Here is a 22563-nt window from a genome sequence, read left to right on the forward strand (position 1 = left end):
GTTTTATTCATCTATAACATAAAAATATAGATAAAGATAAAAAAATATTTTATTAGTTAAGATATATTAAATATATATGAAATACACATTTACTAAAATAGGTTTTTATGCTTTTTTATTAAATAAATAAAAATTTTGTAATTTTGAGAAGAATAATATTTTTGAATGATAAAAAAAACTAGATAGTTCCTATAAAGCTCTCGACTTTAAACATATATAATAAGTTTATAATATTTTATTTTTGTAAAAAAAATATGTGATTATATAATATGGTATCAAATATATATATGAGGAAATATATTTTGTATATATATATATATTGTAATTTTTTTTGAGGAAATATATTATATACATATATTGTAATTTTTTTTTGAGGAAATATATTTTAACAAAGAAGGGTGCCTTAGAAAATCGAAAAAATAAAATATAAAAAATAATTACCGAAGACAACGTGGGCGAAGAGGATACCTGGTGTGGTATAAAGTTGGGGGATGCATCACATCTTTTTTTCTCTTGCACAAACCCTAGAACAATACCAACGATCGTAAACGAAATTTGCCGTTCTCACTCCAGATTATTTATAGGAGTCGATTTCTATAGGATACTGAGGTTTACTCTTTGATTTTCATCCGATTCCAACCGATGGCGATGGACGATAGCTGCGCGGTGTGTGCGGAGAGCTTGGATTGGGTGGCTTACGGTGCTTGTGGTCACAAGGATGTCTGTTCCACTTGCGTGGCTCGCCTAAGGTTTATCTGCGACGATCGACGCTGCTGTATTTGCAAGACTGAGTCCAACGTCGTCTATGTAACCAAGGTTTTTGAGATGGCCTTTTTTTGTTTAAGATTGAGTTATTTGGCTTGATTGTGTCGGGTTTTTTGAGGCATCGTATTCTGCTCAATGAATTCAAATTGGTTGCAAATTGATTTTGATCGTTTCCCTTCACCCTATTTTTCTCTCTACCTCTGTATTGAACTAAAAGGTTTTGTTTGTTCGTTTTTTTTTCTGGTGTTGCTCATCTGCTGTTAGGCGTTGGGAGTTTACACGAATACGATCGGTGATTTTTCATTGTTTCCCTCCAAAGTAAAAGAAGGCAGAGTAGAAAACTATTGGTATCACGAAGATACACAGTCATTTTTTGATGATTTGGATCATTACAAGATGATCAAGGCCATGTGCAGACTTTCATGTGGAGTGTGTGATAAAACGGAGGACCATCCTGATGATGGATCCAGGAGAAGAGCAGAGTTTAGAAACATTGAGCAGCTAAAGGGTCATTTATTTCATAAACATAGGTTGATGATGTGCAGCCTGTGCTTGGAAGGAAGAAAGGTGAAGTTTGTTTTCCTAGAGATTTTGTACGTATATCTAGCTCTTTTTTAGTTCAATGTTTCTTGTCGACAAGCATATCATATGTTAAGTGCTGATATTTATGATGGTTATGAATTTGATTTGTTCACAGTTTCTCACTAAGGTTCGGGTATAAGTACAAAATAAGGATTGTGTTTGGATTGGATGAAATAAATATAATATGGGATGTCTGCTGATTGATATTTATGTTAATTAGTTGTACCCTCATACCTGCGAAAGATTTTGAAATGAGAAAAATTATAAGTTAAATAGGAATGCTATGAATTGGCAAATTAGCGCTTGAATCTGTTGGTTAATTAGCCCGTCAATCTGTTGGTTAGCTTCTTTCTGAGATGTATTTTGCTGCTTTATGTGCAAATTGTACACAGAAAATGCGAGGACACCTTAGTGAATGATTTCATGATAGATCATAAAAACTTAATAAATCATCTGCCCTCGTACTTCGACTTATTGCAGTAATGATTGCTGATTGCGTTCTCGATGGGAAATTGATAACATATTATGGTGGCAAGAACTGACAAAGCTTTATTTTGATTCCCAGGTTTTCATTTGCGAACAAAAGTTATATACGAGATCTCAACTAACTCAACACACAAACACAGGTGACTCTGAGGTGGATGGAACCGAAAGCGAAAGGGGAGGTTTCATGGGGCATCCTCGGTGTGAATTTTGCGGAACACCATTTTACGGGGATAACGAGCTCTATACACACATGTCTACGGAACATTATATTTGTCATATATGCCAAAGGTAGTCTATGTAGTTTTAGTTGTGATTATCTGGAGAATTTGTTCTCCAATATTTGAACGGTAAATTTTATGAACGGACATGTGCAGGCAGCATCCAGGACAGTACGAGTACTACAAAAATTATGATGATTTGGAGGTTAGAGCATCAATGTGCTGCTAGTACTAGTATCTATAGTCCATTTAATTTTTTTTTATTTTTGTTAATTATTTAGAATGTCCAAAATTCCCAGATCCACTTTCGTCGTGATCATTTTCTATGTGAGGATGAGGATTGTCTTGGCAAAAAGTTTGTTGTCTTCCAATCTGAAGCTGAACTGAAGGTCAGCTTGTTGGGCATATGCTGTGCGTGAACTTGTGCTTTATATGGAATATAACTGCTTCATTCTTACTTTGTTTTGTGTTGTATTGCAGAGGCACAATACTTTGGAGCATGGAGGGATTATGTCTCGTTCGAAGCGCAGTGCTGCTCTTCAGGCACGTATCTCCTCGAAACCATATAAAAATTAGTCAAAAGTGTGTCTTCACTTCAATTTGTCATTTGGTTATTTCTTTCCCATCTGCTGTCTATTTTGGAGAGACTTGCTTTTGATTGTAAAGGCAATTTATTCCATTTGGATTCTTATTATATGTTTACAGGAGTACATTTTATGTGCTCTAATGTTTTATTGTCTATAGATTCCCACCAGTTTTCGGTATCAACAAAGTAGTGAACAAGGTCATCATCGCGGAAGAGGACGTACATTTCAACGAGATTTTTCTGATAATCAACTTTCTTTGGCCATCCAAGCAAGTCTCGAAACAGTTAATACAGCACCATTTAGTACTCGGACTGCTACTGATCATGGAGAAAGTGCTGAAGTTGAGACGCTTGTTCCAGCTTTGGAGTCTTTAACCACGGTTTCTGAGCCAAATTCAAGATATCTTCAAGCTTTATCTCATAATTCAACTGGTGCAGCACTTGGAGAAGTTTCCTTTCCTCCTCTCACTGTGAATCCTGGAAGTAGTCAACAGAACTCCCATTCTGATGTTCAGCCTAAAAGAACTATGGCAGCACTTCTCCGTCATCAAAGTAACCGCAAAGGAAATGCCTCATCTTCAGCTTCCGCTCCCTCTTGGCCAGGAAGGAGTCGTACTTTTACTCAGCCTGAAATCAACAGTGTTCATGATTGGCCCTCAATTGACCGTGCTTCTGGATCAGCATCTAGTCCTGGACTGAGTAAACCTGTGATAAAACCTGGGCATGCCTCACCTGGACGTTCAGTTTCAGCTCAGTCTCGTCCATCATTGGTTACTGATTCATCGTCGACTGCTTCTTTGATTCCATCGAGGATGTTCGGAAGCACAAGTCGTATCCGTCACTCTTTGTCGGCCTCTAATCTTTCTGAGCGTGGCTCTCTGGATTTGTCATCTGGTGATTTTCCTCAAGTTGCTGTAGCACAGACAGGCATACCTTCAAGCGACCAAACTTTGGACAAGGTAAAAGATGTTCAAACAGCAAACAAATCGCTGGTGGAGAAAATTCGTTCAGCTTTGGGGTTTAATGAAGAAAAATTCATTAGCTTTAAAGTGATATCTGGTGAATATCGTCAAGGTTCAATGGATGCTGAGACGTATCTAGCGAATGTCGTGCAGTTTGGTTTGTCTGATCTTGTTCCTGAGTTAGCTAGTCTTCTTCCTAATGTTCAGAAGCAGAAAGCGCTGATTGAAGCCTATCATGTTAATCTGGTAGAGAGTGCTCCAATAGAGAATGGTAGGAACAATGGCACCCGTTTAAAAAATAGCAAGGACTCTAAGAAAGGGAAAGGTAAATCTGTAGATTCTGGAAATAGTGTTGCTAAAAACAGTTTAGCTGATAAGATTATAAGTACTGTAAACGAATTACAGTCAAACTACAGAGCTTCGGACGAAGCGGTGCCTGTGTTATCGAAGGATGGGTATCGATATGACCGAGGCAAATCAAAGGCTGTGGTTGATGATTCACGGTTAGAATCAAGTGGACCTGGTGAGTCCTTGAAATCGAAAAATGACTCCTCTTCTTTGGTTGAATCTAATCAGAAGTCAGGTACTGGTGATGGAAAAGGTAAGCAAAAGAAGAAAACTTCCAAGTTCCACAGAGTCCGCCTTGGTGATGGCTCTGTTGAAGCACTCTTGGATCTTAAAAGTGGTAATCATGATCCAGATCCTTCTCCAAATATAAAGGATTCTGCCACCTCAAGCGGACCAAATATGGAAAGTCTGCCTGCTCGTGGTGTGTGGCGGAATGGTGGAGGCCAGAAGCTTTTGATGACCTCCAGAGAACCTAAAAAATGATATTTTGACTTTGCTGCAAGCTGTACTCCCTTCTTATTTTGTGTTACTTGGGTGTTACAGAAGTATATATGTATATACATGCTGATGGGGAAGGGTAGCTTTTGCTCTAGTGTCGATGTGGCAAAGGGTTCATTTATTTGAAAGTTTTTGGTTGAAGCAAATTGTGAAGAGGTATTGTGAAACTTGAGTGCTGTGCTGCGTTCGCATGCTAAAAAAGAAAGGCGATCAATTAGCTTTTTAATTATTACTATCATGTAGGCGTTCCCGCTTGAACTCATGTTTTATGTTGAACAAATTATTTTTTATTATACACCATTCACTTATTTTTTAAAAATCTCTTGGAATATTTGATTTTATATTATGTAAATTATAAAAATCAGTCCTCATACCTAATAATATATATGATGATATTATTTTAAACAAAATTAATTTATGTGTGTGTAATTATGTATATAATTTTGAAATAATTAGTTCATTTTGTCGTGAGGGTGCACAAATTATGTACTCGCGGGTATTATTTCATTTAATATTACATATATTATGAAAAATAAATCCTAAATATATATATAATGATGTTAAATATCTATGCTATAATTATAAGTAATATGATCATGTAAAAATAGTAAATAGTGTTAATTACATGTTACTTATTTTTATTCAAATTTATAAATAATTTTACTAAACTTTTTAATTGTTTTCAGAGCTTCTTATCAAAATCTTGTAATGACTCCGTAGATTTATTTGATTATAACGTCTTAAAATCTATAATGTTTTGTGCAATTTATTAAGTTTGTTTACTTCTATTCATAATTTTCAAATTTATGAACTTAAATTCCAATTCTAATTTAACTATGCAATCTAGAAAAAGATAATTTAGTCTTCAACAAATTACTCGCATCTAAGGTGTAGTTGTATTTTGAAAGAAGATTTTTATATCATCCACGCACCTTCAAGAAAATACAAGCATCTAAAGTTGACATGGCGAGAAAAAGAAAACGAGGGTTTTACAAATTTCCTGCCACAACTAAAACATGAAGATATATGACTGGAAAACTAGTGATTCCGTTGATAAAGGAGAAACCCTCTACGATTTCTATGGTCCATGCACCTACAACAATCTTAGCTTGGCTGTTCAGTTCCGTCCTTCAAAATTCTTCATTCTTCAGGATAGATCGGGTATATGAACGGTTTTCCGGCACAATTTATTTCCCGTGATATTCTCCACTTCTCTCTTCAAATTAGCTAAAAAACAAAATATTGAAATCAATCACACCTTGTTAATGCTATAACACCTTAACTTGTTTAAAAAACATAGCTTCCAAGTGATTTTAAACCATAATCCCACAACACTCTGAAATAGCACGTGAGATGGACATAAAACAGCAGCACAAAATAAAAACTCGATTATAACATGAGAAGAACATTCCACTTACTATCCAAAGAGAATTTTCGCAAACGTCTTTTCGTTTCCACGTAACTGGATTTACTCCCTAATGTTAAATTTGGATAGAAGAAAATGAAGAAGGTGACGGAAATGTATCGTTTAGTTCTCCAATGATGCCGTAGACAACCTCTATTTAAAGCGAGTCAACAAGCTCTAATTCGTGGATTCCTCCAGGTTCAATAAGCTCATTTTAAAGAAGAATGCCGCTAGCGCGAAAACATAATGAAGCTCCCCGAGATTAAGCATGAAAATAGTCGAAATGTCTCAACAAGGTATTAAGTCTTACGCTCTCTATAATTATCATCGCAGGAAAACTCGTAAGCTCTACAAGCACCCTTGGCATCAACAGCTTCATAGCACTATTAGGTATAGCATGAGAATAACAACAGAGATACCTGAGTATTAATTTCATATTCTCAAAACAATCATCACGTTAAATCAAACCATCTCATTTATTTAAAAAACAAAGAAAAAAACAGCATATTGTCCTTTCGATTATTATTAAACCGAAGTACAGGACAGAATCCTACATGAATCTAATAGGTCAGGAGAATCATATCACAAATAATATAGCTAGGTATGGACAAGGTCTAAAATACTAAGGGCATTTTACTCCCAATGAACTAAAAAAATTTAGAAGCTGTAAAAATTTGTCATCTAGAAATGCTCCGGTAGAGATTCTAAAATCCATCTAGTTCTGGAAAAAAAAATGTTTTTATTTCGCAAGCCAATTTTTCCCAGGTATTTTCTGGACTAATATCAAAACCTAGAAAGGATGGCCTACAAGAGGGTTGATCTTCCAATAATTTTTAATGTGGTCACAAGATTGTGTTCATGATAGGACTAAAAAGCCACTAAAATAGTTTTACAACTGTGCTACAAGGCAACAAGAGAACACGAGCAAATTGGAAGACGATATCTGTATGCGTAGCTTAAATAAATAGTTTCACAAAGCACAAAAATGGGCATCGAGTATATTTCACGAATTTTTTTAATATAAAACTCAAACTCAATTAAAATTAAGAAAAAAAACATATTTATAAACATAGAAGTGTACCTAAACAAAAGGATTTTCTGACCTGCCAAAATTTCAAGTAACATTATTGACGCCCCTACTTAATTTGCTAAGCACAATACAATCTACTATATTTATCTTGACTTAACAATGACATTGAGGGCGTTCCTTTAGATAATTTCAACTGTTCTTGTTATTGGTTTTTTGTTAAATAAGAAACAAAATTCATGCATAAAGAGACACTTGTATGTATGGAAGACAGTATATTCCATAAATTTAAGATGATAGACAGTATATTCCATAAATTTAAGATGATATTTTCCCATACATAACAAAAATGTAGCTCGTTCAGAATTTCCAGAAGGAGAAATAAATGAAAACATAAAAAAAGGGTGCGGTGGCCAGATCAAGCAAGGACGTGCATTAAAGTTGGGAACATGGAAGGTCCAAACCATGCAAACAATTTTTTTTTAAAAAAAAAACAATTAAATTGATTCTAGTCAAAATGAATACATGCACAAGTGATGTGGAATTACTGGGATGACAACAACTATGTCCCATCAAACATGTATAGTAAGGAGAAGTTCTATATGTTTTCACTACTTTAGCAAGGAACAAGCAACACAACCAAAATTATTGAAGAGAGACTAACCTACTAATTTGTACTCGTGGACCACAGGAAGGGCGTAAAATGAGTTCACATCACTTCATTCTCTCTGAAGCTTCTTGCAAGTGACTCCATCATGGAGAAGTTGATTAATTGCATCGCGTAACCTGATATAATCATCAACAGTATTGTACACTTGATGAGAAATACGAGCATACCCAGTTAGAATACCATTCACAACCGCAGATCCAATCTCCCCATCTCTTGAAGCCTGAAAATATATGGGGACTTCCACCCCAAAATGATCTCTCAAGTGTGTCCTTAACTTCAAGGCATCATCATCACACAAAATACCCAATCCCGAAGGCAATCCAATCATTGCCATGCTGGGACACATCTCTGGAGGTGTACCAAGATTTGTTCCCCATGCCTTAGCCAACATTTCACCCATTTCCACTACTTTGTCATGATTATGCTTCTGAATTCCCATGAGGCCACCTTGAAATCTATTAATGAAATCTAAAGCTTCAGGAATTACAAGTTGAGAGCTGTAGTCTCGTGTCCCAATCCATGCGCTCTCGATAGCCAATCCATTCCCATATTCATGTGAAACCACAGGGTGATGTAAATTGGGCGATATGGGCGACTGTCGGCAGTATAAAAATGCAACAGAAGGAGGGCAGAAAAACCATTTATGCAAATTGCTTACATAAAAATCGGCTCCGATCTCCTTGACATCAACATGAACACTGCCAATAGCATGAGCAGCGTCCACAAACACGCGTTCAACACCTTCCTCCCTACAAATCTTAACCAATTCACGAGCGGGAATAACAACACTGGGCATTGAAGTTATATGATCTATTATCGCTAGCCTAACTGTCTTGCCGTTTGCCTTACCTCTAGCCAAGCCTTTCCGAAACTCGGCTATAATTTCTTCATTGGAATTGACAGGGAAAGGCAAGTGAACCACGATGACAGAACCCCCAGCCCTAGTGACATAAGCCTCAATTGACTTCTTTACAGCCTGGAAAGCGCAGTGGAGCATGACAACAGCATCTCCCTTCTGGAATCTCCCTTCCGCAAAAGCCCATCCAACATGCTGGAGAACGATGGCAGCAGCAGTAGTGGCATTGTCGACGATGGAGATTTCATCGACGTGGTCAGCATTTACAAGCTCCTTGACGATGGAGCGAGATCGCATGATTTGGCGCTGAAGATGGTTGAAGAAGAAATCGTCTGGCTGGCGGAGAAATCGAAGTTGCCAGAGCTTCTGAGCGGCGATGATGGAGGCAGGGCAGCTGCCGAAACTGCCGTTGTTGATCCTAGCGATTCCTGGCTGGTGATGGGCGAACTCCTCCCGAATTTCTGCTTCGGATATCAAAGAGAGTTTTGGCTTCTTCGAGACGTGGTTGCCATCTCCATTGGCTTCGGGTAGTTCCATCTTAATTGTAGTTAGGGTTAGTAGCCGGCGAGATTACCGATTACCATCAATTTGGGAAAGAAGCCCCACACTCAACAATGAAAAAAGCGTTGACAAATGATAAGGAGCGATTTCTTTTTTGCTAAGATAACAAGACGCGACTTTAGGCGCACGTTATAATATACAGTTTTGATATGCTGGACACCTATCGTGAGCACCGATGAAGTGTCACTCACCCATTGGATGCACAATTTTTCTATATTTCATCACATCCAATAGGTGAGTGACACCTCATCGGTGCTCACATAGGTGTGCACGGTAGGTGTACAGCATATCAAAACTAAAACACACACACACATATATATATATATATGTATATACTATTTTATTAAGTTTGAGACACTTAGAGTAACTAACTTTGATGTCATTGTCTGTTTTAATATATATTTTGATGCTCATTTAAATATAAATCAAATGAATTATAAAAAAATATTATACAAGCACGCAACGCGTGCGTCGGTGTACTAGTATATATGAGTGATGCTATATGTATGTCCATATTTATACAACACAAAAAATTCAATAAAAAAATTCAATCTGTCAAAATCTCACTATATATTGAATACAAAATTCCGCAATATAAAAGTAAAATCTCGTAATATAAAAGTAAAATCTCGCGATATAAAATCTCTCAGACAAACGAGGAGGGAGAAGAAGAAACAAAAATAAAATTTCATTTTTCTCAACATTTGCATAGTTTGGATTGCATTTTGAACCGATGGATTTGGATTTAATGAAAATATTTGATAATTGGATTTCGATTTGTGGATTTTTTAATGTAATAATGTCAAGATCCAACTTAAAATGGTAAAGAAAGAAATTGAAAATCTCGAAAAATTTGTAAATATCCAAACAAGTGCAGCTCATTTAAATAATAAATTTACGGAAATTTCTCGACTAATTAAATCCATTTTAGAGAACAACGGGATATTAAACAATAATCGAACAGTTTAAACATTGTTACAAATTAATATGTTTTTTATAAAATATTATGCTGTTTTGATATCGAGACAAAAAAATAAAATAATAAATAAAAAGAATTATAGAATATAATGCACTTGCAAATTTCTGGTTTTGAAATTCAAACGAACATTCGACCGTTGGGCTGAATCTAAATAAGGAGAATCAAGATTGCAGCAGCAGTAGACATCCTCCATGTCGCTCGTCTCCTCCGATGCACCCAGACGTCATGGCTGGCAACGCCCACTCCACCCTTTACAGGTTCAAGTATCCATCATAAATCTTTTTGCAACTATCGCTTCTATTTTGACTTCAGCATTTACACATGACTCACATCTCGGAATTTTTTGTTTCGATTGTGTTTGCGTGGACCGATTTGTTTCGATTTTTTGAAACAAGTGCAACATCTGTCGTTTTTCTTGAGCTGGGTTTTGATTCTTGAAATATATTGCAGCTCGTGGGAACAGCGGTTTTCTGTTTCCTAGTCGCGGCTTTTTACTGCTTTTTGGGACTTTTCTTAGGCAGCGGAATAGCGGAGATCACCATTACAGCTATTTTCTCCGTAGCGGTAAATCAAATATCTTTTACGCTTGTCTGAGGATTTAAAGGGATGTGTTTGATATATATATATGGTATGGTAATATCTTCTTTTCTTTTATATAATATATATGCAGGTAGTTTCTGTTGCTCTTCTGTTTTTGAGGTGTGCGAGCATTGATCCTAGCGACAAGAGTAGATTTCGATCGAGAAAAAAGAAAAGAAAAGGTGATTTTACCGGGTTCCAAGAGCTGAATTATGTGTATTTCTTCAGCAAGATTTGCGTGAGATTCTTCAGAAGAATGGAGCGCAAGATCCTGAAGACTTGCATTAGAAGGAAGTATGTGGATCCTTGCAAAGCTAGCATCCAAATTCAACTGGAACCTCTAATCCCATTTCCCCTCGTTCTCAAGGATGATTCTTTTCCACCAAATCCCAAAGACGAAGATATCTCATTTTGCTCCCTCTGCGATTTCGAGGTGATTAGTTGAGAGTTAGTTTTTGGGCCAAGGTTGCCGAAAAACTTCAAATTAATACTGACAGTCATTATTCCCCCTATCAGGTTAACAAGTACAGCAAACATTGCAGGACTTGCAACCGGTGTGTCGAAGGATTCGATCACCACTGCAGGGTATCAGACAAATTATCTTACTCTCTTTATCCCATCAATAGATACATTAGTAATTTTCTCATTTGGCTTGTTTCAGTGGCTGAACAATTGTGTTGGGAAAAAGAATTACTCGACCTTCATTCTTTTGATGACTTTTGTCTTGATAATGGTTAGTTAACTTCCTGATCAAGCGCTAAACATATTATTCAATTCATTAACATTCTCGAGATGATGTGCTAGTTATGTTGCTGCAGCTTACCGTGGAAGGGGGAACTGCGATTGTGGTATTTGTCAGGTGCTTTTCTGATAGCAAAGGGATGGAACAAGAGTTGAAGAGAAGACACTATGAGAACTTCCCTAGAGGAGTTCTTGCAGCGGCATCAGTAATTTTCTCATAGGTTCCCTTTTATACACCACACCCCTTCTCAAGTACTTTTAACTCAGTTATTGAATTACAGATTTTATTGGTTTTGGTGACGGCCTATAGCACGGTTGCATTGGGGCAACTTTTTTTCTTCCATCTAGTTCTAATCAGAAAGGTACAGCAAAAGCAATATATGCATCCTTATATAACTAAAAAAGAAAACTTGTAACAGACTTTGGTCGTATTCATTTATTAATACTGTTCCATGGGGAAACAGTTTGATCAAGTAATGGGATAGATAATTCAAGATTAATGCCTCCATTCTTGACAGGGAATATCGACTTATGATTACATTCTCACAATGAAAGAAGAGAACCAACTTGTAGAACTTGAGTCACTTGAAGATTCGGATTCAGCTTCCGATTCAGACTTTTCTTCTGATGAGAGTATTGATTACGATTCACCTGAAAAGCCTTCATTTCTATCACGAATGATATACAAAGGTGGAAGGATAAATCAGGTACATGTAGTAGGTTGTATTCATCTTTTCCTATTGCATAGTGATATATTGAGATGAAGTACATTATTTTGGCTTAATTTCCAGAACCCACAAAAATTGTCCATAAAGGTTGATGATGAACCAGAATCATTGTCCATCTTGAACAAAAAGAAAGGTTTCCGAGCAAGCATTGACCCATGGAAACTAATAAAACTGAGTCGAGATAAAGCTATACTTGCAGCTGACAAGGCAAGGGAAAGACAACTGAAGCACAAGCCCTTAACTCTAAAAAGTGATTCACTTAAGCCCTTGCCTCTAGAAATAAAAAGTGGACCACTCGTGAAAGCAGATAACAAAGATGCAGGAGTGTTAAGCCTGATGCCTCTGCCTCTCGTTTCAAAAGGAAGGTTTTTAAACTCACCCAGACAGTTTTCAAGTCCAAGAAAACGACTTTCATACTCCCCAACACAGCAACCCGGTTCTGGTGGTGCTGGTGGACCATCACCAAAGCACAACTATAGAAGCGGTTTTGATCTGAAGTTGACTCAAGTCTCCAGAGAAATGGAAAGCTATATATCCAGGCAGGTCTTGTGCTCAGTTTTAAGGAGTGATGGTTCCGAGGCTTCTCCTAGATGACAGGAGAAACAAACATTACAAGTATAGCTCTTGCTTGCTACGAGTTTTAGTGAACACTCAGAAATTTCATAGATTTCTTTTTCTTTTTTGGCAAAGAAATTTAATATATATTTAAACAAACATCCGTGCGTCTGACAATTTCTCGTGTGAATTAATAGAACCAAAGCCTACATCAGTTTTAGCATTTCTGTTCAAATGACATTCAACCTCCTATTTTCCAGACAAAAAGACGAACAAAACATTCTTATACAGTTTAAAAACAATGTAGAACTCAAATTATTCTTTAGCATTATAAAATATGAGAAGGTATACAGTAGGCATTCAGGTTCATGTTGATGCCAGAGTAAAAGAAGTCTTTCCCAAAAGACAAGTGGCCTAACTCAAGTGGCCTAACTCACTTGCCTTCTCAGATGAGTACCCAAATGACATAACGAATCTGCTGCCTCAACAAGAACTAAAGCAGAAGATACAGTGTTTCCTTTCATTGATATTTTAGATCCCATTGTATCTCAACCGCATTGATACAATTCCTGACACAATCCACAATTGACCACCTTACCACCAAATGGTACGGCTTACCCTCCAGAAGAATGGCATTTACAATTCAGGATTCATTAATCCACAAGACAAGGTATTCATTTGATTGCCCATTGACACAAATATTATGAAGAGGGCATGGAAGTGATGACTGGATTCGTATCATCATGATTCTTAGCATCGGATTTAACACCTTCAGAACTTTGTTCATTTTTCTGCTTCACCAAAACTGGCTGGAACTGGGGGAAGTGCAAAAGAACATAATGACATTGTTTCAGCAAGTGTGGAAATCAAGATTGAAATGCAAGTCGATGGAAAATTGAATCAAAATCTCAAGTAAAAAAAAAGAAAGTAGTGTTCAATTCTATACCTGGTAAATAGCATATATAACATTTCTTCTTATACGCGCCATCATCTCTATGAAAAGATTGTAGCCCTCAAGTTTGTACTCGATAAGTGGATCTCTCTGCGCATATCCCCGCAAACCTACAGCCTGCTGTACAAATTTGAGTGCTTGCAAGTGTTCCTTCCATAAGCGATCTATGTTGGACAATATAAGAAACTTTTCTGCTTCTTTCATCAAACCAGGAGCTTCTTTCTCCACTATTTCCTGGTATAAATAGAAAGAAATAATGATCCATAACCGAATTCGATATTATGTGTTTACATTGGCCAGTACAGCTATTCAACCTGGTGTGCATAAATGAATAGCTGGTGTGCATAAATGAATAGAAACACTTCACACAAAGTGATGCTGCAAATTACTTACCCGTTTCTGCATATATGCTTCACGTCCACGAAGGTGAAGGTATTCTTTTAATTCATCATAATTGGAGCAATTAGATCCGAGTAATTCAGGGGTCAAATCATTCAAAAGATAGCAATATCTACAAATGAAATATAAACAAGTCAAAAAATAACAACAGTTCTGTTAATTATTCCTGAACAAATAAATAAAGCCCGAGGAAGATCGAAGAAGTTAATACCCTTAGTGATCATACCTTGTGAATTTAATCATACAATAGAATATCAGCACAACAAAGCCATACATGTTTCGCATAATATGAAACCAGGTTACGACAGGCAGTAACTGATAATAAGAATAAATAAATAATTATTCTTGTCAGAGCAAGTAGGTGAGACTAAAATTTGAAAGTGATGCATACAAATTAGAAATACTCTTAACATAACTGTAGTATGAAGCTTACTGTTGAAGTTTTGCAGCAAGCTTCTCAAAGTTCCAGCTCTCTCTTGGAGCATCAGAATCAATATTTGCCTATGAAGTTGTTAAAATAAAAAAGTTACAGCCGCTGGTTGAATTGTATAAAAGGTAAAAGTCAGATCAAAGTTAAACAGTTAATCACACCTCCAGTATATCGTCCATTGTTAACTCAGCATATTCGACAAGGAGAAATTGGAGATCGTCGGACTCCAATGCTCTTCTTCTCTCAGTGTATACCCGATCTCTTTGACTGTTCAAAACCTCATCATATTCAAACAATTGCTTTCTAATGTCAAAAAAGTAATTTTCCACTTTTCTCTGAGCTTCATCCAGTGCTTTTGTCAGCATCTTGGATTCAATTGGTAAATCTTCAACTCTAAAAGCTCTCATCAAACCCTACATACCGGAATAGTGTCAGACTCTTCACAGCAACTTCCTGGTCAATAGTGATAAGCTTGAAGACAAAAAGAACCTGAATTCTATCTCCACCAAATATGCGAAAGATGTTATCTTCAAGACTAAGAAAAAACCGGGAACTTCCAGGGTCTCCTTGTCGGCCACTACGGCCACGCAGCTGCACAATATATAACATGATAAAGTAGAAAATATAGAAGCGAAATTAAACAACTACGTTAAAATTAGCACAAAAGTTTGTGGTAATTTGTCACCATGACTTAACTCATCAAAATGAAAGAACCAAACCTGATTGTCAATTCGGCGTGACTCATGACGCTCCGTACCCACAACATGAAGCCCACCCGCTGACACAACCTGATCATCAAAATGGGAAAATTCCATTACAACCAGGAAAGATAAAGTTTTCCCAGGATTGTAAATGTTATTTTTGTTTATGATTCAGGGTTACAAGCTGAGACTTCAGCATTTCCTTACGCTATGCATACAGCACTGTGCTGACCAGCTGGTAATTTGGAAAAAAAAAGGTTTTTAATAAATGAAGTCATATCATTCATCATGTTATGCATTTTTTAAATTTTAATGGACTGAATCTTGTACTCCATTTCTTCTAAGGTTTCTCATGCTAATGTGATGTCCATCATTTATGCATATTAATTGCAAATTCAGTTAGGTGCATCCATTTAGGTGCATCAGAAGACCCCGTTTTAGTTGTTGGATTCAGATGGTGTCTCTTGTGCTGCTTGAGCACAAACACAGCAGCACAAAAAACACAGATAAAGACGCAACAACATTGATATTTAAAACATTGAGAACATAACATGACAAATATAACACTATAATACATTTAAGCACACAAATTTAAAATTGAGAGCATGGTCAAATAAATCAAACACGTACAAAAATATTTGAAGCATAGCTTTTTCGATTATTAAAATTTAAATCATCATTCAAGACATACAGACAAAAAGAAATTATTTTGAAAAATGGATTTTTGTAACTTTTTACCTAAATTTTCAGAAAATACTAAAGTCCTGTCATATCCAAACGCCTCTGCTACTTCGCATAGACTTGTCGCTGCCATAATGGGTTTTCCTCATTTTAATTTTTGGACATATCACATGGTGTATGTACCTGATAGGTATCCGAGACGTGTCCTATACCACACGAGCCCTTTCTTTAACTCTTCTTTCCTACATTCTTGTGAATTAACAAATTGGCTTAATGATTTATATCCAAGAGGTGTTTATATGAAGCATATAGAATCTATTCTAGGAAAGCCAACTATAAGGTCAATAGAGCTAATATCCCAATTATAATGCAGGTAAAATTTATATTATGCAAATTCTACATGTCAACTCTTTGCATAATTATGTTTCTCTGCCTTCAAAGTTCAAATATAAAACCAAGATGATCCAAAATTAATTCTCATTTCTCAGTTCTCACACATTACCTCGACAGCTTTTTTTTATAAACTTGACAGCTATTCTCCATATAACTAAAAATTGTTGCAAATGACAGATATGGCCTTGCATCTGCTGATTTAATATTTTGATGAAAAAACAAGCTCTAACTGATAGCTGTCCAGTTGTATTCAACGGATCATATGCTACCAGAACAAAATTGGAAAGAGAGAAGGGTAGGACTCAAAAAAGATACACAAGACAATAACAAAATCATTCCATTGAGAATAACAGCTGTTACTTTACATAAGAAATGAATCTGCTGAGAACCAATTTACCTTCTCCCTCTCTTCTTCGGTGTAAACCTTATACTCCCGAACAATGTCAAGAAAAGTAATGCGGAGCTTTGAAATAACTTCGTCCTGAACAGGACCCTAGACATTCAAGCGTTAAAATGATTAGTTTGGACGTATTTTATTCATAATATGCTTATGTCCATTCTAACCACCTGATTCAATAATTTTCAGGCAAGAGGAACTTTAAACAAAAAATAATCACCTTTTCACAAGAATAAGACAACCGCTCTTCAGCTTCAAGCTCAGTCAATGACCTCTGACCCCATGTTGTGACTGCAAACTGTACAGCCTCCTCGGCCAGTTTAGAGCTCTCTTTGGATAGCGTGCATGGAAATAGCCTCTCATTTACCTGGGACATCAAGGTTTTGATCATGCACAAGAGAACATGCTTAAAAAGAAATCAAGCAAACACCAACCTTCCATGTCTTCTTCGGAGAAGGTTTCTTAACTGAAACATAACCTCCTTCAGCAGGCTTTACAACTCTGTTCAGTTATCAAAATGTGCACACACAAAAAATAAGTCAACATTTTGCATGTGCTTAAAATCTTCTCCTCCTACATCAAGATAACACCCCTGAATGTGGACGCATCAAAGATTTCGTTTCGGACATGACACAATGTTCCAAAATTCGGAAATATTTATTTTAACCAATCCAAAAATTATTTATAAAATGCCTTATATGGCATGATTTGAGGATTCTGATGATTTCCTTGAACCATGATGAGCCTTTGTCAATCCCCAAACATGTATGTATATTTGCAACTCGAAATGTACAATGACATAATATAAAACCTAAAATAAAGAGTATAGCCATAAAACTCCCAAAAGGCAACACTGATGCAAATCACCTAAGACTAATTTTTCCAACCTGAGTACAGCGTAAGGTTGAGACTGCGAAGATACCTTGGCATAAGCATCTCACGTAACTTCAACCTTGCCATAAATTCAGCATTACCACCAAGGATTATGTCAGTACCACGACCAGCCATGTTTGTTGCGATTGTAACTGCCCCTAGTCTACCACTCTGAGCCACAATTTCAGCTTCTCTTTCCACATTTTCTGGTTTTGCATTCAGAACCTTTAAAGCCATACACCAACTTAAGAAAGTTCCACCGAGAAAAAACAATAAAAGAAAACTAACAGGTCGAGATTAGAAGAAAATGCCGTATTAAATAGTCACCTCATGGGGGATTCCAGATTCACGAAGTTGAGCAGATAAGGCATCACTTTGCTCAACACTAGTTGTTCCCACAAGCACTGGCCGGCCTGCTTTGTTCATGCGAGATATCTCTACTATGACTGCTTGCCATTTCCCTGTAGTAGCCCTAAACACTACATCTGACTCATCCTTTGAGGTATGAAGGCATGGGGAAGAGAAAAGTTAACAGGGAGTTCTAAGACATAAAACCAACATAAAAATATAATAATAATAATAATAATAATAATAACCGGTGAACCTTTAGTAAAGTTTAACTATCATAAATTCCATTATATCATCCAGAAATTCTTGCAGTAGAGACATGCTCCAACATTTTCACTTGCTTGCCACTCAATAGATATTCAATGGATTAAATAAATAAAATAAGAAACATCATTATTCCAAGGGGATGGCAAGACTTAAGAAAAGGACCTTTCTTATCATGGGTTTGTTTGTGGGAACAATGGTCACTTTGAGTTTGTATATGCTCTCAAACTCTGCGCTTTCGGTAGCAGCCGTGCCAGTCATGCCACAAAGTTTTGGAAACTAAATCAATCATTTAAGCCAAACATCAAAATCTTCCAGTGTTGAAAGAGTAAACCCACAATTGACTGATAGATAATAGTGCACGTTAGTTATCCAAGAGGATTCACTAACCTGTAGAAAGAAGTTTTGGTAGCTGATAGAAGCCAAGGTCACTGTTTCATTTTGTATAGGCAGTCCTTCTTTTGCTTCAACTGCTTGATGAAGTCCATCACTCCAGCGTCTCCCCTATGAGCAATTTAAAACTAATTCACGATGTCTTTCTTTTTTTTTTCTTTGGTATCTTAATGTTTTTATTACAATATAGATACATTTGAAAGTTAAATGCCATCAAGCATTTATTAAATAGCTAAACTTGCATTTATTAAATAGCTAAACCTGATCAAAGAATAGTATATTACATTATTTCAAAAGAATGTTTAAGGTTTTTCAAAAAAAAAATTAAATAAAATCTAATTCATGATGATGATAAATGAAAATACAATCATGTTTCTTCTTTCATTTGTCCTCCAAGCACCCAATAATAAAATAATATAAGTTTACCTGCATTACTCGGCCAGTAAACTCATCCACTATAAGAACTTCCTTCCCTCTGATTATATAGTTCACATCTCTAAGAAAAAGTTCCTTGGCTTTGATTGCATTTAATATGTATGATGCCCACTGCTCTCTTGGATCATATAAATCTTTTACTTCCAGAATTTCTTCTGCATCTGCATAACCTTGTTCTGTAAGTAAAACATTTTTTTGTTTCTCATCAACCTGCAACAAGTCACGATAGCGAAAAGGGAAAAAAGGTGTTATCTTGCCCATCAGAATAAACAGCGCATTGTCCACAGTATGTCAACTTTATCCCAAACTATTATTACATGCAGAAAACTCTCCAACAAATAAAACATCGAACATACATTCAAGAAAATTTATAAAAAATTATGTGCTCTGTAAGGATTTGATTTTCCAATACGGTAAACGCTCATCATATTTTGGGAAGGGAGTTGCGCACTCAACGCAACAAAATAAAGTTTATTTAATCAATATTTTGAGTACGGATATCCTAACTACAAGCATAAAGAACCTTAGACCTTACAGTGTAATGAATATCTCGCTCAAATACGGTGGCTATTTTAGCAGATTTATAGTAACGGTCGCTGGGTTTTTCAGCAGATCCAGATATGATGAGAGGAGTCCTTGCTTCGTCAATGAGGATAGAATCAACCTCGTCAATGACACAGTAATTGAAACCTCTCAAGACAAGTTCATCAACACTCTGTATGATCAAAAGGGGGTCATTTCAGAATAAACATACATCACGATTCACGTATACAAGATATAAAAGCACATGAAATGATATTGGAATTTAAAAAGAAAAATATCACATTCCGTGGAAAGATTATCTCTCAAGTAATCAAATCCCAGCTCACTATTTGTAACATATGTGATGTCACATAAGTAGTTCTCCCTCCTCTCTTCGCTGGTCATATTTTCTGCCAAAAATTAAATGATTGTCAGAAAACAGAAGTTTCATTCTTAAGAACCATAATGCAGATCAACACAAATAAATCAAAGATCCAGTAAACACTCTAAGAAAATTTTGAAATTTAAAAGATATCAGCACGAACTTTAAAAGGATGTAAAAACAAGAGAGAAGAAATAATGCTATGTTATTGTTCCAAGTATGCCAGCTCCTTGCCACATCTGACCTATATATGCCCACACAAGACAAGAAAAAGGAAGGGTGATGGAGAATGTCCAGTTAATGAATGTTAAAAGAATATGTGTAGTCAAGGAATAGAAAGAGAAAATCAAGTTAATGAATGTTAAAACAATACGAGTAGTTTGTAGTCTCCCACAACAGGACCAAACAAAACTTTAGACTTTTAAGTTCAAAAGAAAAACAGATTAATGGTACTTTGAGCAGAATGTTCATTGGTGTCTTAGAAATAATGACACTGGCTTGAATTTGAATGAAAGAGACTTCCCAACAACAAGTGATGATAGCAAGTCGTGAGTTAAAACGTACGTTGGATTAGGCCAACCTTCAATCCAAGAAAACGTGGAACTTGACCAACCCATTCACAATCTCGTCGAGCTAAATAGTCATTAACGGTAACAACATGCACGCCTTTCCCAGCCAGTGCATTTAAAAACGCAGGCAATACAGCAACGAGTGTCTTTCCTTCTCCTGTTTTCATTTCAGCTATTTCGCCTTTGTGAAGAACCATTCCACCTATGCAACATAAGAATGAACAGAAGATTCCATAGGTAAAGCAAATCGAAAAATTGTGGTAAAGTGAATCGAAAAATTGTAGTCGCAGAAAAGTGAAAATAATCCAAATTCCCAGGACTCCTTATCCCTCCTTCCAACTTTCAAAGCAAGACGGCTAATGTGTGAGGGATAAAGCTGCAATTACAAATTTTGATTTCTTCCATCAACAAGAAAAAGAGTTCTTACAAGAATAAGACTCAAATTAAAAAACTAACCGATCAGCTGCACGTCAAAGGGACGAAGGCCTAGAACCCTTTTAGAAGCCTCTCTCACTACTGAAAATGCTTCCTGCAAGAATACACACTATTTAATCCCAGAAGAACAACTAACAACTAGTTTGACCAATAAATAACGAGTGATAGCAACACGAGAACTCTTTTTTCAAAAGAACTAGCTGTACTCAAGAAGATGCGGAAACAGTAAAAAGAACAACAAACCGAATGATCTCAGAGCGAAGCATCAGATTTATGGGGGAGTAAGGGGTGAGGTGCGGGGTTGTTCCATCAAGACTAGCTTTTTTTGGACAAAACAAGCATGCTAAGGATGATCAATTGTCGTACGTACAGGTAAGAGGGAGTCCAAAGGATCACCGCGGCAAGCGCGTTGTTGCAAGACAGAGGTCCTCTCCCTCAATTGAGAATCAGAAAGAGACGAAATCTGGGCCTCCATCTCATTGATAAGTGCCACAGAGCTCGCGTACAGCTTCCGGGTGGCCTCGCCGGTGTCTGTGCCTGTCCCGAAAATCCCGCTCAACAGTCCACCCAATGCCGCCGTCGTGACGGGGCCCGGCCTGGGACACGGACTTCTTCTTTCTCTTACTTCAGCTCTTCTTCCTCCACCTCCCGTTAATCTGATTGGGTAGTTTCCAAGCAAACTGCTCCTCTTGCAGATGGTGAAGTTGGAAGAAAGACCAGTGAAGGTGGCCAAGGAGCGGTGACCGGCGGCCGCCACCGGCGTGTCAACTGGCCGTGCCATTGCCATCTCTTCCACTTGGTTCCCACCCAGTCCCAGAATTGGTGGGTGTATACTACGAGTAAATGTGTGTGAGGCTGAGAGTCGAGGAATCGTTGGCGGAGCAAGGGCCGCGGGTGATAAGACACGCTACCTTATTATGTGGAAATACTTTTTCTTTTTTTCTTTTTTTTTGTAAAAACCTGTGAGACGAATCTCCATTTGGTCCTCTATTATAAAGTGTTATTTTTTATATTAAAAATATTGTTTTTTATTATGAATGAATATCAGTAAGATTAACCGTCTCACAGTTAAATATTCGAGGCATCGTCTAATCAGGTATCTACTTTTTTTTCATGCGTTAATAATAATAATATTGGCCACTAGAAGTAGATTGGTTAACCAGAGTTCGAACATGTAAAGCATGCTATTTTAAAAAAATTAAATTTTTAAAAAATATTGTTTTAAAACAAATTATATAGATAGTAAAACATTAACCTATTTTTGGGAGTGAAATATTCTAATCCATCCATACTACAAATGAATTTCACGTAAGCATTTCCATATAATCTATTTCTCTCTCATTACTTGTAGTATATATCGTAACTTCGTTTAGAAATTTAAGATAATTATATATTATTAAAATTTGAGATTTATGATAATAAATTTGTTTCTAAAAACATAATCGTACTGCTCCGAAGTCTTCAGACATGTAATTAATGTATTAACTATTGAAAACGTGTTTTTAAGATAGTAATTAAAGTAATCATAGACTACCCAGGTGTAGCCTCGATTCACCATGACAAACCCTCAAACAAACCAAAAACAAAATGACAAAAGATTGAAAAATATGGTTCCAACGACAAAATGTGACGACAGACAACTAAGACATTACCATGCACCAAACAGCTCAAAACATCAACTCCACATTATGCCATATTTTACTGTATACCTACTAAGATTGATCAAAAAATTAATAAAGGAAAGAGATGCGTATATTTAAGATAGTTAATAATTTATATAATAACATAGATGAGACATCTATTTGTGTAAATCTTAACGTAAGATGTAAATATATGATGTAGC

At 36.4% G+C, this 22563-nt stretch overlaps 4 protein-coding genes across 6 annotated transcripts; 2 read left to right on the top strand and 2 right to left on the bottom strand.

Annotated features, from left to right (window-relative positions):
• Window positions 1-470: 470 nt before the first annotated feature.
• Window positions 471-4743, top strand: LOC142524098 (uncharacterized). Its single transcript, XM_075627837.1, has 7 exons — window positions 471-816; window positions 1030-1332; window positions 1913-2121; window positions 2208-2256; window positions 2351-2440; window positions 2532-2594; window positions 2796-4743. Exons 1-7 carry the CDS (start codon window positions 643-645, stop codon window positions 4428-4430), a joined length of 2523 nt encoding a protein of 840 aa, XP_075483952.1. The 5' UTR covers window positions 471-642; the 3' UTR covers window positions 4431-4743.
• Window positions 4744-5378: 635 nt separating this feature from the next.
• On the bottom strand, window positions 5379-9007 carry LOC142524140 (L-cysteine desulfhydrase-like). 2 transcript variants are annotated; one of them, XM_075627936.1, is made up of 3 exons: window positions 7542-9007; window positions 5864-6001; window positions 5379-5672 (listed from the first exon to the last, which is right to left on the bottom strand). In XM_075627936.1, the coding sequence occupies exon 1, from the start codon at window positions 8938-8940 to the stop codon at window positions 7597-7599; it is 1344 nt and encodes a 447-aa protein (XP_075484051.1). In that variant the 5' UTR covers window positions 8941-9007; the 3' UTR covers window positions 5379-5672; window positions 5864-6001; window positions 7542-7596. The 2 variants fall into 2 exon arrangements, with proteins under 2 accessions (XP_075484051.1, XP_075484044.1); XM_075627929.1 differs by lacking the exon at window positions 5864-6001.
• Window positions 9008-10059: 1052 nt separating this feature from the next.
• LOC142524134 (protein S-acyltransferase 18) lies at window positions 10060-13231 on the top strand. The gene is made up of 9 exons (XM_075627916.1): window positions 10060-10200; window positions 10394-10507; window positions 10614-10955; window positions 11039-11107; window positions 11184-11255; window positions 11341-11469; window positions 11545-11625; window positions 11782-11970; window positions 12055-13231. The coding sequence occupies exons 1-9, from the start codon at window positions 10135-10137 to the stop codon at window positions 12583-12585; spliced, it is 1593 nt and encodes a 530-aa protein (XP_075484031.1). The 5' UTR covers window positions 10060-10134; the 3' UTR covers window positions 12586-13231.
• On the bottom strand, window positions 12838-21636 carry LOC142524117 (protein translocase subunit SecA, chloroplastic). 2 transcript variants are annotated; one of them, XM_075627883.1, is made up of 20 exons: window positions 21091-21636; window positions 20742-20814; window positions 20281-20487; window positions 19641-19744; window positions 19348-19527; window positions 18804-19022; window positions 18375-18488; window positions 18150-18263; window positions 17700-17867; window positions 17422-17597; window positions 16934-17000; window positions 16720-16866; window positions 16500-16595; window positions 15047-15115; window positions 14817-14918; window positions 14489-14740; window positions 14331-14398; window positions 13892-14009; window positions 13493-13732; window positions 12838-13361 (listed from the first exon to the last, which is right to left on the bottom strand). In XM_075627883.1, the coding sequence occupies exons 1-20, from the start codon at window positions 21505-21507 to the stop codon at window positions 13248-13250; spliced, it is 3045 nt and encodes a 1014-aa protein (XP_075483998.1). In that variant the 5' UTR covers window positions 21508-21636; the 3' UTR covers window positions 12838-13247. The 2 variants fall into 2 exon arrangements, with proteins under 2 accessions (XP_075483998.1, XP_075484006.1); XM_075627891.1 differs by having other exon boundaries at window positions 20281-20661; window positions 21091-21255.
• Between the last annotated feature and the right edge of the window lie 927 nt (window positions 21637-22563).

Source organism: Primulina tabacum, chromosome 2 (assembly GCF_025594145.1).
Source record: "Primulina tabacum isolate GXHZ01 chromosome 2, ASM2559414v2, whole genome shotgun sequence".
Classification (NCBI taxonomy): domain Eukaryota; kingdom Viridiplantae; phylum Streptophyta; class Magnoliopsida; order Lamiales; family Gesneriaceae; genus Primulina; species Primulina tabacum.

Coding starts and splice junctions, on each gene's coding strand:
- LOC142524098 (XM_075627837.1), top strand. CDS start 643: ATGGCGATGGACGATAGCTGCGCGGTGTGTGCGGAGAGCTTGGATTGG. Junction 817..1,029: donor ACGTCGTCTATGTAACCAAG/GTTTTTGAGATG, acceptor ATCTGCTGTTAG/GCGTTGGGAGTTTACACGAA. Junction 1,333..1,912: donor TGTGCTTGGAAGGAAGAAAG/GTGAAGTTTGTT, acceptor TTTGATTCCCAG/GTTTTCATTTGCGAACAAAA.
- LOC142524140 (XM_075627929.1), bottom strand. CDS start 8,940: ATGGAACTACCCGAAGCCAATGGAGATGGCAACCACGTCTCGAAGAAG.
- LOC142524134 (XM_075627916.1), top strand. CDS start 10,135: ATGTCGCTCGTCTCCTCCGATGCACCCAGACGTCATGGCTGGCAACGC. Junction 10,508..10,613: donor CAGCTATTTTCTCCGTAGCG/GTAAATCAAATA, acceptor ATATATATGCAG/GTAGTTTCTGTTGCTCTTCT. Junction 11,256..11,340: donor TGACTTTTGTCTTGATAATG/GTTAGTTAACTT, acceptor ATGTTGCTGCAG/CTTACCGTGGAAGGGGGAAC.
- LOC142524117 (XM_075627883.1), bottom strand. CDS start 21,507: ATGGCAATGGCACGGCCAGTTGACACGCCGGTGGCGGCCGCCGGTCAC. Junction 20,488..20,741: donor CTTTGACGTGCAGCTGATCG/GTTAGTTTTTTA, acceptor TATGTTGCATAG/GTGGAATGGTTCTTCACAAA. Junction 16,867..16,933: donor CTCCGAAGAAGACATGGAAG/GTTGGTGTTTGC, acceptor TTGATGTCCCAG/GTAAATGAGAGGCTATTTCC.